The sequence below is a fragment of the Apodemus sylvaticus genome, chromosome 5 (genome assembly GCF_947179515.1).
Source record: "Apodemus sylvaticus chromosome 5, mApoSyl1.1, whole genome shotgun sequence".
NCBI classification, from domain to species: domain Eukaryota; kingdom Metazoa; phylum Chordata; class Mammalia; order Rodentia; family Muridae; genus Apodemus; species Apodemus sylvaticus.
The window spans coordinates 18,420,472-18,436,102 of NC_067476.1; the positions used below are offsets into that span (position 1 = coordinate 18,420,472).

The following is a 15,631-nucleotide window of genomic DNA, read 5'->3' on the forward strand; positions in this document are numbered from 1 at the left end:
CCACCGTCATTCTTCCTGTTCCTAAGTGGCCACTCAAAGCCAGAGGACACCAAGCCCAGTTAATGCAGCAGCCATTGGCCTTTCGGTAAATAAGGAAACAGACGAGGGTAGAGAGTACAGTAGGAAGAGCCAACAAAGGATACTCGGCATGCCCATTCAGGAGGAAGACGAAGCAGGCAACTGAAGTCATTCCAGTCACCTAGTGTCCTGCTTCAAGGACTGCCACAGCCAGTACTATAAGCTGGGTACTGAGGAGAACAGTCTCATTTTGGCACAATATGAGATTTATTTTTATTAATGTTTATAATTTGTGTGTGTATGTACTTGTATGTTTATGTGAACATGGACTTGTGTGTACCATGGTATATATATATAGATCACAGAACAACTTGTGGGTGATGGTTCTCTCTTCCCACCGTGTAGTTTCTGGAGACTGAGCATAGGCGTCAGGCTTGGTGGCAAGTCCCTCTACACACGAACGACCTTGCCAGTTCCCACTTTTGACTTTAAAAGAATTCTGAGGTGGCTAGCTCAGTAGTGAAGGGAATTTATTGCTATTCCAGAAAAGTTTCCTGGGAACTAAGGCAAGTAGCTATGTGACTCTAGATCCAAGGGGTCCAATTGCTCTGGCCTCCATGGTCTCCACGTGTTACACATGTGGCATAGAGTCACACAGACAAAAATAACAGGTAAGAATTTAACAAACATCTTTTTAAAAATAAAGAATAGAATCTTACAAAGTTATTAGCGCTGGTTTTGAACTCACTCTGGTCAAAGCCAGGGCAGGCCTTCACCTTGCAATCCCCTTGCTTCAGTCTATTGAGTAGCTGGGTAATGGGCCTTTACCAACTAGTGCAGGCTGGAGAAAATAGTTCCTAAACCCCACAGATGATGCCAGCACGCATAAAACAAAAATGACTGACCTTTTCAAGCTGTTCCATCTTTTCTGACCATTCCTAAAACAAAAGGAGAAGTAAGCTTTCCAGGGAAGAGAATCTGCAATACTAAGACATTCAGAAAACAACTTGCCCCCTAAAGGTCATCAATCAACAACACAAAAGGAATGACACACAATAACATAGACCAACAAAAAATACCTATAGAATTTGTTCAATATTAAGCTAAATGTCCTTTAAAAAAAAAGGAAAATGAATTTTACATATAATTCTAGAACATAAGATTGCCTGCAGGTGTCTGCTCAGTAGGACATTTAAGCTCTTCTATTCTTCTGTCTCCCAGGAACACTGCTATTACTTCTTGAGAGTGGGCAGCTAGAATCTACTGAGTTAGGTTGGGTCACATGGCTGATGTTTAGACATCAATTTACTTAAAGTCTCGGGAAGCAAGAGCAAGAAGAGTATTTGGCAATTGTCTGCTCTCTTGCTTAATATGCCCTCTGGTGTATGACAAAGGAGAGGGGATATTAGAGTCCTCATCCACAAAACAGAATTCAAGGAAAATAACATTGGTACAAAAGGTCCAATAGCAAAAGCTATAAAACAATATACTACTTTTTGACTGCTTTTTTCCCTCATATTTACATACATGCACATACCATAATTATCTATTCAGGACTAGTAGATGATGCTTTTATATTTATACTTTAAAACAAACTAACCACTTATATACAGGATTATCTATGAAACACCGATGCTTACCCTAATTTAAAACAGTACTGGCTATATCAAAAATAACATATCCCATAGTTACTGTAATATTATTTTTCCTTTTAAATTTTTTTTGTTTTGTATTAATTAATTTATTCCCCCCCCCCCCCCTTTTTTTTGAGACAGGGTTTCAAACAGACCAGGCTGATCTTGAAAACCTGATCCTCCTGTATCAACCCAAGCATTGAGATTATAAACATGCACGACACTTGGCTTATTTTTCCTTTTGTTGCCATTCACGCAGCACCTTGCAGTAGCTGTTTCTATGGGGATTAAGAGTTCTGTCTCTACTTTCTGTCTATACTTTATTTTTGAGAAAGGGTCAGAAGGGTTATGTGAACTACTGTGAGTAATGTGCAGTAATTATACTGGAAGAGGCGGGTGCTTGGGGTGTAGGGTTGGGGACAACACTTTAGAGGGTGAGAGCTTTTTTGTAGGCTCACTAGTAGATTATGGATACATTTCTTTCTGTTTCTATTTTAAAAAGATACACAGAGAGAATAACTCTCACATTCTGGACACATTCTATGATTAAGTCTGATTTCATAAGAAAATGCCAAATGAATACTTAAAGAACTTATAGTAATTCTTTCCTTCTAGGTCATGTAGACTTTTATCAGGTCTCTGTCATGATTTTTAAGTTGGGTCCCTAAGTGAAATCTTTTCTGAGCCTTGGGCAGTACCACATTTAAATACCTGGTCCTTCCTGGCTAATGCCAAAGCCAGTCCTTCTGCCATTTTGGCTCTGTTGGCTTGGAATGTTTCATTCTGTTCTTGAAATTTCCGCATGGAAGCTGTTAACAAAGAGGCTCTATTTGAGACATGGAAATACTTCAGAGACAGCATGATGAACAGCTCATGTGAGTAGTTCACAAATGTCACTAAATGAAACAAGCAAGGTCACAGAAATGGATTATGACACTGTGAAATACTCAAGTGTCTACAACCTTTTTGCCCTGGTAAGAGTTTGAGTCCTTATTTTTTCTTTCTGTATAGTAAAGACATCAAACGGTAGCTTTTTGAATGGAATCATGACAAACACTTAAGGTAGGTGAGCAGAAAACACCAAAGCTGTTGTGAAGCGACAGCTACTACCTTTTCATCAGAACTAAAAAACAAACTAAAAATCAAAGCCAGTAACAAGAGAGACAAAACAAAAGCTTTCTTTAGTTTTCTTCTGACTTCCTGTAGCACCTTTCTTGGATGATAATACCCAAGGAAAACATGAGTTGGGATCGGTTAGGGTAATTTAACAAAATGTATGTCCATTTTATTGTTGGTATAGTGATGTCAGAGCTTCCCCACAGTAATGAAACTATGTTGAAAATATTCTCCTAGGTTAGACCCAAGACCAGGTACTAGACTGTACTGAAACCTAAGGGCAATCAGTAAGTGGATCAGCTAGATAGAAATGAGCACATAGTGATCCCCTCTTAAGTAGTACGCCTACAAAGCAACACATATATGCTTATACTTGATAACTTTCAGTCAAATGTCACATCAATCTCATTAAGAACAGTATAAAATAGAGATATGAGTTCTGATGAGTACATGTCATAATATACTAGTTCATTTAAAAAGCTAAAGCCTGAAAAGATTAAAGAAAGCAGAAAAAAATACGTACAATCCTGGTGTTTTTCTAATGCAATTTCAAGCTTCTCTTTTATCTTCTGCAAGTTTCGGACCTGTTCAGCATAGTCTTGGGTGAGGAGGGTGATGCACATACCAGGAGTGGACAAACATCAGGAAAGGAAGTTAATTAAACAAACAAACAAAAAAAATGAATGAAAATGATGATGATTTTCTTAACCTGAAAACCAGTCCTGTTAAGAAAAGCTAGGTAGAAAGCTTCCCATTAACAATGAATGACACAGGCAAACAGGAATAGTACAGACTTTCCATGGTATAAACAGTGAGTACAAACAGGTAGATTTGTTTAGCCTTGACAGAGAACAATTAGGCTAGGCCTGGTCATCAGAAAAGCCTTGTTATGAAAAACCCACCATCATCTCCATTTGTCTGTAATAAGGCTCAGTGTTCCTTTGAGGGTTCGAATAAGAATGGCTTCCACAGGCACATATATTTGAATGCTTTGTCATCAGGGAGTGAAACTATTTGAACGGATTAGAAGGATTAGGAGGCAGGGTCTTGTTGGAAGTATATCACAAGGGTGGACTTGAGGTTTCAAAAGCTTCGTGGAACCAGTCTGTCTGTCTCTCTGCCTGTGGATCAGGAGGTAGCTCTTGGCTACTGCGCCAGTGACTGCTACATGCTGCCATACTCCCAGCTACGACAATAATGGACTCAATTTCTGGAACTGTAAGGGAGACCATTTCTGGAACTGTTAAAAAACAGTTAAATGTTTTCTTTTCTAATAGTTGCTATGGTCATGGTCTCTCTCCATAGCAACAGAACGGTGACTAAGACATTCTCATTCCCTGTTGCCTTTAGCAGCAGTATGGCAGATCAAGGGTAATAATTAAAAGCTCACTTGCAACCATAAAAGTGAACAGCAGTAGTTCACAGCAAACACCTTAGCATAGAACTGTCTTTATGGTGTAGGTGCTCAATCTCTAAACTGGTGTAGGTACTCCCTTTCTATACAGGAACTGATTGACATAGGTCACCTCAAAGCTGAAAGAATTATCAGGGGTGCCAAAGAAGACAGTTATAATATAAAAGAAGAGAGTAGTTCAAATTTTAACTTTGTCAGTTCTTAGCTAAGAATCTTAAGTAAATTGCTGATCTGGAATATTAGTTTCTTCATAGATTAGTTGATATTAATAATATCTATTTCTCTCTCTTTCAGAGCCATGGTTTCTCTGTGTAACCCTGGCTGTCCTGGAACTTCCTCTGTAGACCAGGCTGGCTTCAAACTCAGAGATCCTCTGCCTCCTGAGTGCTGGGATTAAACTGCATAATTACACACTGGGCCTAATTACATAATTTCAAAGGAAGCATTAAAGTAATATATACACTAAGTGCTTGGCACACAGCAGTGAGTAAAACATAGCTGCTATTGTTATTACTCATTCAAAGTCAGTGACAATTCCTAAGATGTTCAGTGGACTGAGAAATGTCAAGGCCAACCATTCTCCTTTCTGTATTGGGAAAAGCACTTACTAACACTACAAGCCTTTCCAACATTAAGGAATAGTTATTTCACTTTTGTTACTACTGTTGTTTACAGGTATCAAGATAGAACAACCAACCTTATGGATAGATGTACTAGATACTAACGACTGACTTTAATCAGACTCTGTGGAGCTAGGTCTGACTCTTAGTGTGGATCCCAGCTTTACCACTCACTACTTGTGTGCCTTATCTTGTTGACCCCAAGAAGCTGGACCTGAAGAAAAAATGATTAACAATAGTGTGAATACTTCACAGGACAAAGCTATCAAAATATGTCCACTGTTAAAAAAAATATAAACGCTCACAACTCTAGTATGAACATGCCTTGTTTGGATAAAGGATATAATGGGAGCTCTGTAAATTGTAAAATGAACAAAATAAGAACTGAGGAAGAATGCCCCCCCCCCCATATATTTGAATGCTTGGTCACCAAGGAGTGGCCCTATTTTAGAGGGATTAGGAGGCATGGCCTTGTCTGAGCAGGTGTGACCTAGTTGATGGGACTGTGTCACTCACTGGGTGTGTTCTTTGAGGTTCAAAAGCCCATGCCAGGCCCAATGTCTCTTTTTGCTTTCATATCAGGATATTAATTAAATGTTTTCTTTTTTAAGAGCTGCCTTGGTCATGCTGTTTCTTCACAGCAACAGTAGTACAGTGACTAAGACAGAGGTGTAATTCTCATTACACCTCCTAAAGAAGCAGGTAATAAAGTTAGGAAAACCAGTAAAAAGTGGCCTCAAGACTTGGAGCAAGTCACATGGGTGATGTGAGCTATACTAAGTAGCAGCCTAGCACCAAAGCTTATCTGTAGCACATGGATTCAATATCTGTTGATCAATCCCCATCCTATAGATTGTGGTCCATATATACATACATACATACATATATATATATATATTTATATACATGTATATATATATTTTTTTTGTTTTTGTTTTGTTTTTTTTATTGTTTTTTTCGAGACAGGGTTTCTCTGTATAGCCCTGGCTGTCCTGGAACTCACTCTGTAGACCAGGGTAGCCTCGAACTCAGAAATCTGCCTACCTCTGCCTCCCAGAGTGCTGGGATTACAGGCGTGCACCACCACCGCCCGGCTTGGTCCCTATAATTTTGTACCTGAAAGTAAGCTATGCTAATGGTGGAACATGGTCAAATCTATTCTACATACATTTTTTTTTTCTTACTGTTAAAAAAAAAAAGCCTTCAAACTTCATGGCTTTTATTTTGTTTTGTTTTTTAAATTTTCTGTGCACATGCATACATTAGAGGAAAACTTTTAGGAGGTGGTCCTCTCTTTCCTCCAATTGGGTCCCAGGGATCAAACTCAGTTGTCAGTCTTGGCAGCTGGTCAACCTACCCTCAGAACCATCTCTCTGACTCCCCTCCCCCTCCCCCCCCCAGCATTTTACTATGTAGCCTAGACTGCCCTTATATTTACAAACTTCCTGCCTCCCTAAGCACTATTATCAAAGGCCTGCAGCACCATACTATCCTTTATATGAATTTTAAACACTTTTTATAGCTATGGCTAGAAACTTCAGCAGCAGAAAAATAGATTCTTTTAAGAAATAAACTTTCTGACTAGGAGATCAGGTATAATGTAGAAGTTACTATAGAAGTTACCCTATAAAGGAGGCTCATAGCAGGGGAGGGACACCTGGCCTATGTCTGTTGTTTATGGCTACTTAACACATACCAGAAAGTCTGGCCTCTAACTTCCGTATCTGTTCATTTCTTCTCAAAAGTTGGGATGAGAGATCTTCTCTGGAGCTGCTTCCATCAGAAGCCTGTTGGGACAGATGAAAGGGAAGAACTGTTCATGTGGGTCTCTAGCTCTGTAAGTCAGCACTAGCTAGAAAAGCAACACCTCTTCTTTATACTTAGTACATTTCAGTTGACTAAATCACTAAAGCCTTCCTAATGAGGCCTTTCTCCTCCACCTGTAAAGTGGAAGTGACACTACCTTCCTGAGTGACATGAAAGCCATAGGTGCTGTCACACAAGCACATGTCACATAAGTCTATGCTGTGTAAGCTACTGCAGTAAATGCAGTCCTTTATCTAGTAGTATAGAATAAATAAGTTCCTTATGATCATATTACACCAAGAATATAACACACACACAAAAAAATCACTTTGTCTTCTAAAGATTAAGTTCCTGGAGTAAAGGGGGAGGGGTCTTTAACAAAGAACCATGTAGTCTTGTGCATGGCTAAGACTTCGTCCTGTATTGATAAAGCTTCAGTATCCCTATTTACAAAACAGATAGTTATTAATCCTCCAAAATGTGTCAGACTTTCACAGAAAACATGCACTCAATAGTTCAATATATGAATAGGTATCTACTGTCTGCACCAACAGTCACATTTTTAAAATAAATAAACAATTTATTTATTTATTTATTTATTTACTTATTTACTTACTTATTTATTTATTATATGTAAGTACACTGTAGCTGTCTTTGGACACTCCAGAAGAGGGAGTCAGATCTTGTTATGGATGGTTGTGAGCCACCATGTGGTTGCTGGGATTTGAACTCAGAACCTTCAGAAGAACAGTCAGTGTTCTTAACCACTGAACCATCTCTTCAGCTCCAACACTCAATTATTTTAAAAGTGGTGGAGAGTTGTGTGTAGTGGTGCACACCTTTAATTCTAGCACTGGGAGGCAGAGGCAGGTGAATCTTTGAGTTTAAGGCTAACCTGGTCTTCATAGGCTGTTCTAGGACAGCCAGGACAGTCAGACTCTGTCTCAAAAACAACGAACGAACGAACAAACAAACAAACAAATGTACTTATGGAAAGCCAGGCATGGTGACAAAGGCCTTAACACCAGGTCAGGAAGCAGTGGTGGCATAACTCTTTCAGTTAGAAGAGAGCCTCGGTTATACAAAACCCTCAAAACTTAAAAGTCTATGCATACTATTAGTACTCTTACTACTAAGACATAGTTTACTTTAGGGAGGGAGGTTTCTCTTTGGTTTTGAGACAAAGTCTCATTCTGTAGTTCAGCCTGGCCTTGAACTTACTTGGTGGTATTACTGCCTTGGCTTTTTTCTTTTCTTTTTTCTTTTCTTTTTTTTGGTTTTTTGAGACAGGGTTTTTCTGTGTAGCCCTGGCTGTCCTCGAACTCAGAAATACACCTGCCTCTGCCTCCCAAGTGCTGGGATTACAGGCGTGTGCCACCACGCCTGGCATGCTTTGGCTTTCTGAATTCTGGAATTACTGGAATACGCCACCATGCCCAGCTGATATTCTAATCCTTTTTTCCTCAATTTTTTTGCATTTATTTGTTTATGTATATGTATGTACATTTGTGTGGAGGTCAGAGGACATTGGCAGGAGTTGGTTCTCACCTACCACATGGGCCCTAGGGATCAAACTTAAATAATGCGGCCTGCAGCAAGTCTTTACCCAATAAGCAATTGCTGCAGTCTGGATATCCAGAGCCTGTCTTTTCATTTCTACTATTACTTCTGATGAAGAACAATGAGGGGAAGGGAAGGAGAGTGGGGTGGGATGAGGAAAACAAACCAAGCCTGTAGGACAATGCTATAAGGAAGAGTACTAATTTGTAAGCTACTTACAAAATATTTTTTTGAAATAGGGGCTGGGGAGATGGCTCAGTGGATAAAGTACCTGCTGTAGAGAGACGTAAGTTTGGATCTGCCAGGTACAGTGGTACATTCCTGTAACCCCTGTACTATGTGGGAGAGAAGACAGGCATATACCATAGCAAAATGGTGAGCTCCAGGCTCAGTGGGTAAGAGTGCTTGCTGGACAAGCATGAGGACCTGAGTTGAATTTCTAAGCACATAGAAAAAAAAAAAAAAAAAAAAACCAAACATGTCTGCATGTACCTGAACCCCAATGTTAGGGGAGGACAAGTGTATTACAAGAATTCCTTAGCAGCCTGCATAGCTCAAAAGACCTTCTTACTGAGAGACCCATTCTGAAAGAAATCAGGGAGTAAGAAGAAGATAGCCCATGTCCTCTTCGCCTTTGCATGTGTGTATACCTAGGCACCCACAATCAAAATAAAATAAAATAAAATAAGATAAAATAAAATAAAATAAGATAAGATAAAATAAAATAAAATAGTAGGGATCAACCGAGGAAGCTTCCCAAAGCTGACCTCTAGCCTCCACATATGCCTGCACAGGTAAGTATACCTGTATATATATATGTGTGTACTTAGTGCACATCACGCATACATGTGGGGACAGGCAAACAAAATTTACAATACTAAAAGAAAATCTTTTTAAAAATTTTAGACAGTGTTTTCCTATGTGGCCCAGTCTGGCCTTAAACTGAAGATCTTCCTTCCTTAGTCTCCCAAATGCTAAGATTATAGGTATGTGTCACCCTGATGACACCCTAGTCTTTGGTTTTGCTATAAAAGTTTTCAAAACTCCATCAAAGTAGGGAGAGTGGCCTAGCAATCATTTCCCATTTGCCCCTCAAATGCTTTTCTCACATTTGCTTCTTCAATTCTTATTTTGACGAGGTTCAAATAATAGACATAAGGACCTTTTATTTTGAACTCTAATATACATTTCTAAAGAACAGTATTTTTCTACTTAGGCAGAATTCTGTTACCACAACAAACAAAACTGAAAATAATACTAATAATGCCTCATCTTTCATACTGTTTTTACAGTTTATCTCCAGGATGTTTTTATAGGTGGATGAACAATTTCTAACCCATTTTAAATATTTATTTAACTGTTCAGGTACTTGTCATTCAATCTTGACAGGGAGCCAGTTTCTTTCTTTTTTTGTCTAGTACTGAGTAAACCTAGAAACCTAGGGCTTATAAAAAGATTCTGTTTCTGGGGATTGAATGTAGGGCCTCCAGTATGTTAGTAAAGTCTCTTCCAGTGAGCTTACCCCTTTCAGGATCAGTGTCAAGGACAGGTAAAGTAGTGTGTGCAGTCATAGTGCCTGGGTTCAGGCCCAAGTGTCATCCCTTCTTAGCTGCAAGGCTCTGGTCTGATTACCCAACTGCCCTGTACACTGTCTCCCGCATGTGAGCTGTGACAGTGACATGGGTGAGGAGCACATAAAGCAGCCTTGTCAGTCCCCGGAGCAGAAGCTGCCACATCTTGACTCCTATTACACAGCATCTTCTCCAAGTGTCTTCTCTGTTCACACTTCTATAACAGATGACATTGGTAGCTTAGATGACAGAAATGGACTTCTTAGTTCTGCAGTTTGAGAACACTAAGATCAGGGCCTAGGGAGAATTTAGTGTTTGGCAAGGGCTCACTTTTTAGTTCGTGGATGGGAAACTTTTTGCTGCCCCCTGAATGTCTGGAGCTTTTTATAAGGGCACTAATCCTAAATACCCAGGGCTCCTGACTTCTTCCTCTCTCCAAGGTCCTACTTCCTAATGTCAATAGTGGTGAACTGTGAGAGACACAAACAAAACAAGTTGTTTTATTACTGTGAATAAGATATCCTAGGCTCTAGCATTGTGCTAAACATTAGAACAGTGGTGAAACAGGCTTCCCTAAAACAGCAGCATTAACAACAGAGGCTGATTATGAAATACTAAAAACTGGGTTCTATAGGATTTCTATAGAAAATACATATTTCCTAGGTGTATGGGTGTTTTGCCTGGATGCATGTCTGTGCATCACATGTGTACAGCATCCCTCAGCAGACATTTTCCAAGTATTGTCACAGCTCAGTTCTTGGGGAACAGAATACAGTACTGCAGAAGCTGCAGTTTTCCCACCTCTCCCCTGATGACGGCAGTCAGAGAAAGTTTACACTGAGCACTCCTGGTATATCACCCAGTCTAGGGGATGGTTTGAGAGATCCCTGGCATATAATTTAATAAAGATAGGTCCAGTTTATATTCCTGCTTCACAGATATGGGAACTAAACAAAGAAAAGGGAAGGAAGCTGTCCACTGTCACACAGTAATAATGCAGCAAGAAATGAAATTTAGCTTGGTAAGGTGTCATCTGTCCTTAATCCCGGCCCTCAGAAGTTGAGGCAAGGAGATCTCTTTGACACCGAGGTCAATCAAGCCCACAAAGTGAAACCATGTTTCAAGAGAAAAAGAAAATAAGGTTCAGGCCTTGGTTTCATAACTGACCTGTGTGAGTTAGCTGCTTCACCTTACTGCCTTTGACAGAACTTCTAGTTTTGTTGGAATAATCATCATGTGAGGCAGCACTAGTAACTTAGAGTAACAGGTGCTACTACTGAGGAAAGAAAAATATGCACCAAACTCAGGAGGAAAAGGTCAGGGCCCTAGGGGCTTTATAGAAGTAACATGAGAGGAAAATCTCTGACGGATGCCCAAGAATCTGTCAGAAGAACACAGAATGAAAGAGAACAGCACATTTGAGAGAGTAAATAGGACAGACAAACAATTCTTGGCAGGAAGCAATAAAATTTGTTTCAGGAAGTTCAATAAATTAAATATGGATCTAGCGTAGGGTGTAATAAAGTTGAGTAAGATCAAGTTGGATAGGTAAGTTATGACAAAACCATCAGTTTATATACCACAGTAATGAGTTCCTGAAAATGAGGAAAAAGTTACAGTTTTAGGCAGTAAGACACATGAATAGATTTACTTTTAAGATTATCTTGAGGAAAACTGGAGGCAGGGCATCTAGTTTGGTGACTTTTATCCAGGAAGAAAGGTGACTTGGGTAAAAGGGCAACACAAGTAAATGCACTAGCAGATGGAGTAGAGAGGAAAGTCTTAGAGACATTTGGGAAATAGAATCCAAAATAGCTGTTGACTTATTATGCACTAAGTCAAAAGAAGGGGGACTCTATAAAGTCTTTATGGCTTCTGTTTCAAGGACTTGGGCAGATGAAATGCATGTTGAAAGATGTAGTTAAGGAATCCAATTTGTCTATTTTGAATCTGAGATGACACAGGAAAGATGTCTGTTTAGAGAAATACACTCAGTTGGATATAAGCGATCAGAGATAGGGAGTGAGGATCAGACTATGTAATTACTTAAATTCAAATAGGTTACTGGAAAAGTCTCAAAGCTAAGTAGTCCTTAAATTCAAGTCAATCTGTATGACTGGACTGTAGATGACAGACTTTATTTATTATCAACATGAAGGGAAAGCAGGTCCTCCTGGTGTAGAGCTCAGCATTAAAACTTATATTCTTCAGCTAGGTGATCAAATAGCCACTCCCATTTTCTGTTTGTTACAGGAGCCAATGATAATCTTTATCTTGGAATTTTATTGCTCCACTCCAACAACCTAATAGCTTTTACCATGTAATACGACCTGGATTCAGGTAGAGGAAGAAGAGAGAAGACTCAGCTGACCATGGAAACAATTCAAATGTCAATCACCAGAAGAAGAAAGAAAAAACACAGCCTTTTCAAATGGTGGCATTTTAGTAAAGGTAAAAATGAATGAATCATATCTTCAGGAAACCTAGATACATTTTGGGAAAATGTTGAGTTAAAGAAAAAAAAAAAGGTAAGCCCAAGAAGAGTATGGCACGCCCTTTCATAAGCCCAAGTACAGTTTTAAATAGTACTTTTAGGCTACTATTTAGGCTACTACCTGTCTGGCACAGCTGGGGAATTTGGAAGTAGCACATAAGTGTCTTTAACAGCATTATTAATGTTCTACTTCTTACACGGGCACGAGATTTGCATCATGACTTACACTTTAACATATACATTGTTCTTTACATGCTTTCTTTCTTTCTTTGTAGACCTGGAGGATAACCTGCTTTTATGTTATACACATTCATATATAAGAATATATCAAGCATTAAAATCCCTTAAAGAGTCATTTAACTTAGTATAATTCTCAAGCATTAATCTTTCCTGATAAGAGCAGCATACTGTGAAATCTTACCAAACACACACACACACACACACAAATGCTTTATGAACAACATAGGATGCTGAATCCATAGTGAAAATTTCCCATCAACTTTCCCAATAAACTGCACTCTGGCTAATTCAAGGCCACAATTTATAGACATTGACTTAAAATTTATGTGCTGATAGAGAAAACAAGATGCACATAATACATCTATTCATTATTTATTTATTTATTTATTTATTTATTTATTTATTTATTTATTTATTTTTTGAGACAGGGTTTTTCTGTATAGCCCTGCCTATCTTGGAATTAGCTCTGTATATGAGGCTGGCCTCAAACTCAAAGAGATCCATCTGCTTCTGCCTCTAAAGTGCTGGGATTAAATATATGTACTTTCACACAGGGCAAGTTGTAAATTTTAATAGACCAAAACCAAAAAGATGCACAAGTTATATAAACGGATAAAAACAAGGAGAAAAATGGATAAAAAATAACAAAACAAGAATGAAAAATGAGAAATGCAGAGTTTTCTATAAACTAGAAAAAGCACAAAATAATCTAAAAAGTTTGACTGATGAGATTTCTTGCAGTAGTACTTAGGAAATATATACTGACTCCATCACACATTCAAGGAAAGAGAAGACACTTACAAAGTCATCTCCCGAGTCAGCTCCCATAGAGGCCACAGACTCCTTGCTCACAGATCGTGGGATCCTGGCGGTGCCACCTGGTCTCTGAGCAACAGCAGTCTCTTCTGCAATTTTCTTCTTTAGTTTTGCAAACATTTTTGCTGTGTGGGTATCTTCAGGGGAAACGAACCCCTGACTTCTCAGTGAATGAAATTCATTCACACCTCCAGGCTAGCTGCATCCCACTTAAATGTGGGCCAAAGAATTTTGGCAACACAGGATCTATAAATCAGATGAAAGATATAGTTCCAAGTTAAATAGCTGTCAGAGTCAGTTATAAGTACGTACACACACACACACACACACACACACACACACACACACACAGAGAGAGAGAGAGAGAGAGAGAGAACACATAATTAAGCATTTAAAAAACACCCAGGTGCTTCACTCACATATATGAATGAGGACATCTGGTCTGAAGGAGGCAGCATAACCTGCCAAGGACAGAGTGGCTACGTATATAGGGCTAGTGTCTGAACACAGAGCTGACTCATAAACCTCAACCTTTTGTTTTAGCAATGGTGCATGTAAAAATTTCCAGGTCAACGACATGTAATCATGACTTAATGTTTCAAATCTTTCTTCTAATAATATACTAAGAATTTAGTGTTTTTTTTCCTCCTTAAGTCAAAGGACACAAAATATGCAACTCAATCCCTGGTTTTCAATCAGGTGCTTCCTTTGAGAGGAGGGGAAAAGTTACAACATAGAAAAAAAACTGACCAAGAAACCCAGACTTAGTATAGTCATCAAATACACTTTAACTTTTCACGCATGTGTGGAAATGTATAATTTTCTTTGTGATTGATAATATTACATCAAGCCACAATTTCTTCCCATATGATATTTAACATGAGATTCAAAATTTCTTTCCTTCAATGGAATATAAAACATTACTGGGCCAGATGTGGTGGTGCAGAGGCAGAAGATCTCTGTGAGTTCAAGGCCAAGTCTGGTCTACACAGCTCCAGGTCAGCCAGAGGGCTGCATAGTGAGATATTGTCTTAAAAACAAAATAAAGCAAACTCCTACTGTTCTGTTTAACCTTAACTTTTCATTTCTTGTGAAGGATACACTCTGTTGTAAGATGACAGATGACTCCTTACCACTTCAGATTATCTATTAAGCCTATGAAATCCTTCGAAACTTTAACCCCGATATCTGTAAACCACTGTACTCACCTGTCTTATCTACTATATTTAAGACAGTCTGGAGGTCAAAGTCATTGCCCTGTGTGAAAACAAAGATAAAACAGGTTGGATATTTCAAGTGTAAGATCAAAATGTTCAGGTCGAGCGGGACAAAAGAAGGGGGGGGGGGCAGAGCTGAATAAGTGGGCAAATACACCACTTGCCACTAATGTACTACTGTCACCAAGATGCTCCTCAGTCCCAGTGATCAGCCTAAGAATTTCACCTTTAAGCAGAAAGAATTTCTCATAGCATTAATGCCTACATCCATGTCTCTCTAGGAGTTCTGAGCAAAACATCTTGAATTAGTTGAAGGCTTCCCAGTGACAATATTTATTTTTCAGCTGATTCTCACAGCTGGTCAGGCTTGTGGTCTGGTCCCTGAGCCCTTACTCGCACTAAGTTGCTAGAGTGACAGCAAAGTTCAGACAGATGGTTAAGGTCCAGAGGTGCAGGTCACCGCAATTTGGGTCCCACCCCCTCTGGCTCGCTCTGGAGCCGCAGCCCTACTAGGGCTGTCAACCAAGGGAGGGGCTCAACCTCTGACAGTAGGGAGACTGCGCCCCTCAAAGGAGTAGTGGCGTGGCTTAGGTCGCGCAGGGTAGCTCCAGACCCCCAGGCCAAGGGGGTAGCCTCCGCCCCAGCACTCCGGCACCGCCCCCACCCCTGGGTTGGGGTCCATCAGGTCCAGCCCTCGCAGTAGACCGCCGGAGGCCATGGGAGAGAGGGAGGCCTACTTGCGTCCAGGGACTCCTGCAGTGCACTTGCTGTCTAAGAGCAGCCACGCCTCCGCGGACTCTCGAGGGCGCTTAGCCCCCACCTCAGGCCGACGAGCCGAGCACCGACCCGGAACCGCACGTTTGCCGCGCGCCGGAAGTGGCAGCGCGTCAGCTGGGTTCTCGGGCGCGCGCATGCGCCCGTGTGCGACTCAGTGGCGCGCGAGCCGGGTGCTGGTGCCGTTGGACTGGAACGTCTGCAGGGCGCGGGCACCTCCACCTGTGCTGGCCGGCCACTGCCACGTCAGCCAGAGGCACCGCAACCTGGCCGCCCTTGATCGGCACCTTCTCTTCTGAAGAGGGAGGAGCCCCGCGGCGTGCGGTACTCCAGGGCCGGCTTCGGGGACAT

General features: G+C 40.3%; 1 protein-coding gene across 2 annotated transcripts in view; it reads right to left on the bottom strand.

Annotated features, from left to right (window-relative positions):
• The window catches only part of Golga1 (golgin A1), a 46,731-nt gene extending 31,358 nt beyond the window's left edge, over positions 1 to 15,373 (bottom strand). For both annotated transcript variants that reach the window (XR_007977817.1, XM_052182427.1), the window contains exons 1-7: positions 15,244 to 15,373; positions 14,498 to 14,546; positions 13,275 to 13,535; positions 6,499 to 6,589; positions 3,292 to 3,366; positions 2,364 to 2,461; positions 924 to 956 (exon numbers count right to left, since the gene is read on the bottom strand). Coding sequence is in view for 1 of the 2 variants with exons in the window: in XM_052182427.1 (XP_052038387.1) it covers positions 924 to 956; positions 2,364 to 2,461; positions 3,292 to 3,366; positions 6,499 to 6,589; positions 13,275 to 13,409 (432 nt within the window). In the remaining variant the exon portion in view is untranslated. The remainder of the gene's footprint in view (positions 1 to 923; positions 957 to 2,363; positions 2,462 to 3,291; positions 3,367 to 6,498; positions 6,590 to 13,274; positions 13,536 to 14,497; positions 14,547 to 15,243) is intronic.
• Between the last annotated feature and the right edge of the window lie 258 nt (positions 15,374 to 15,631).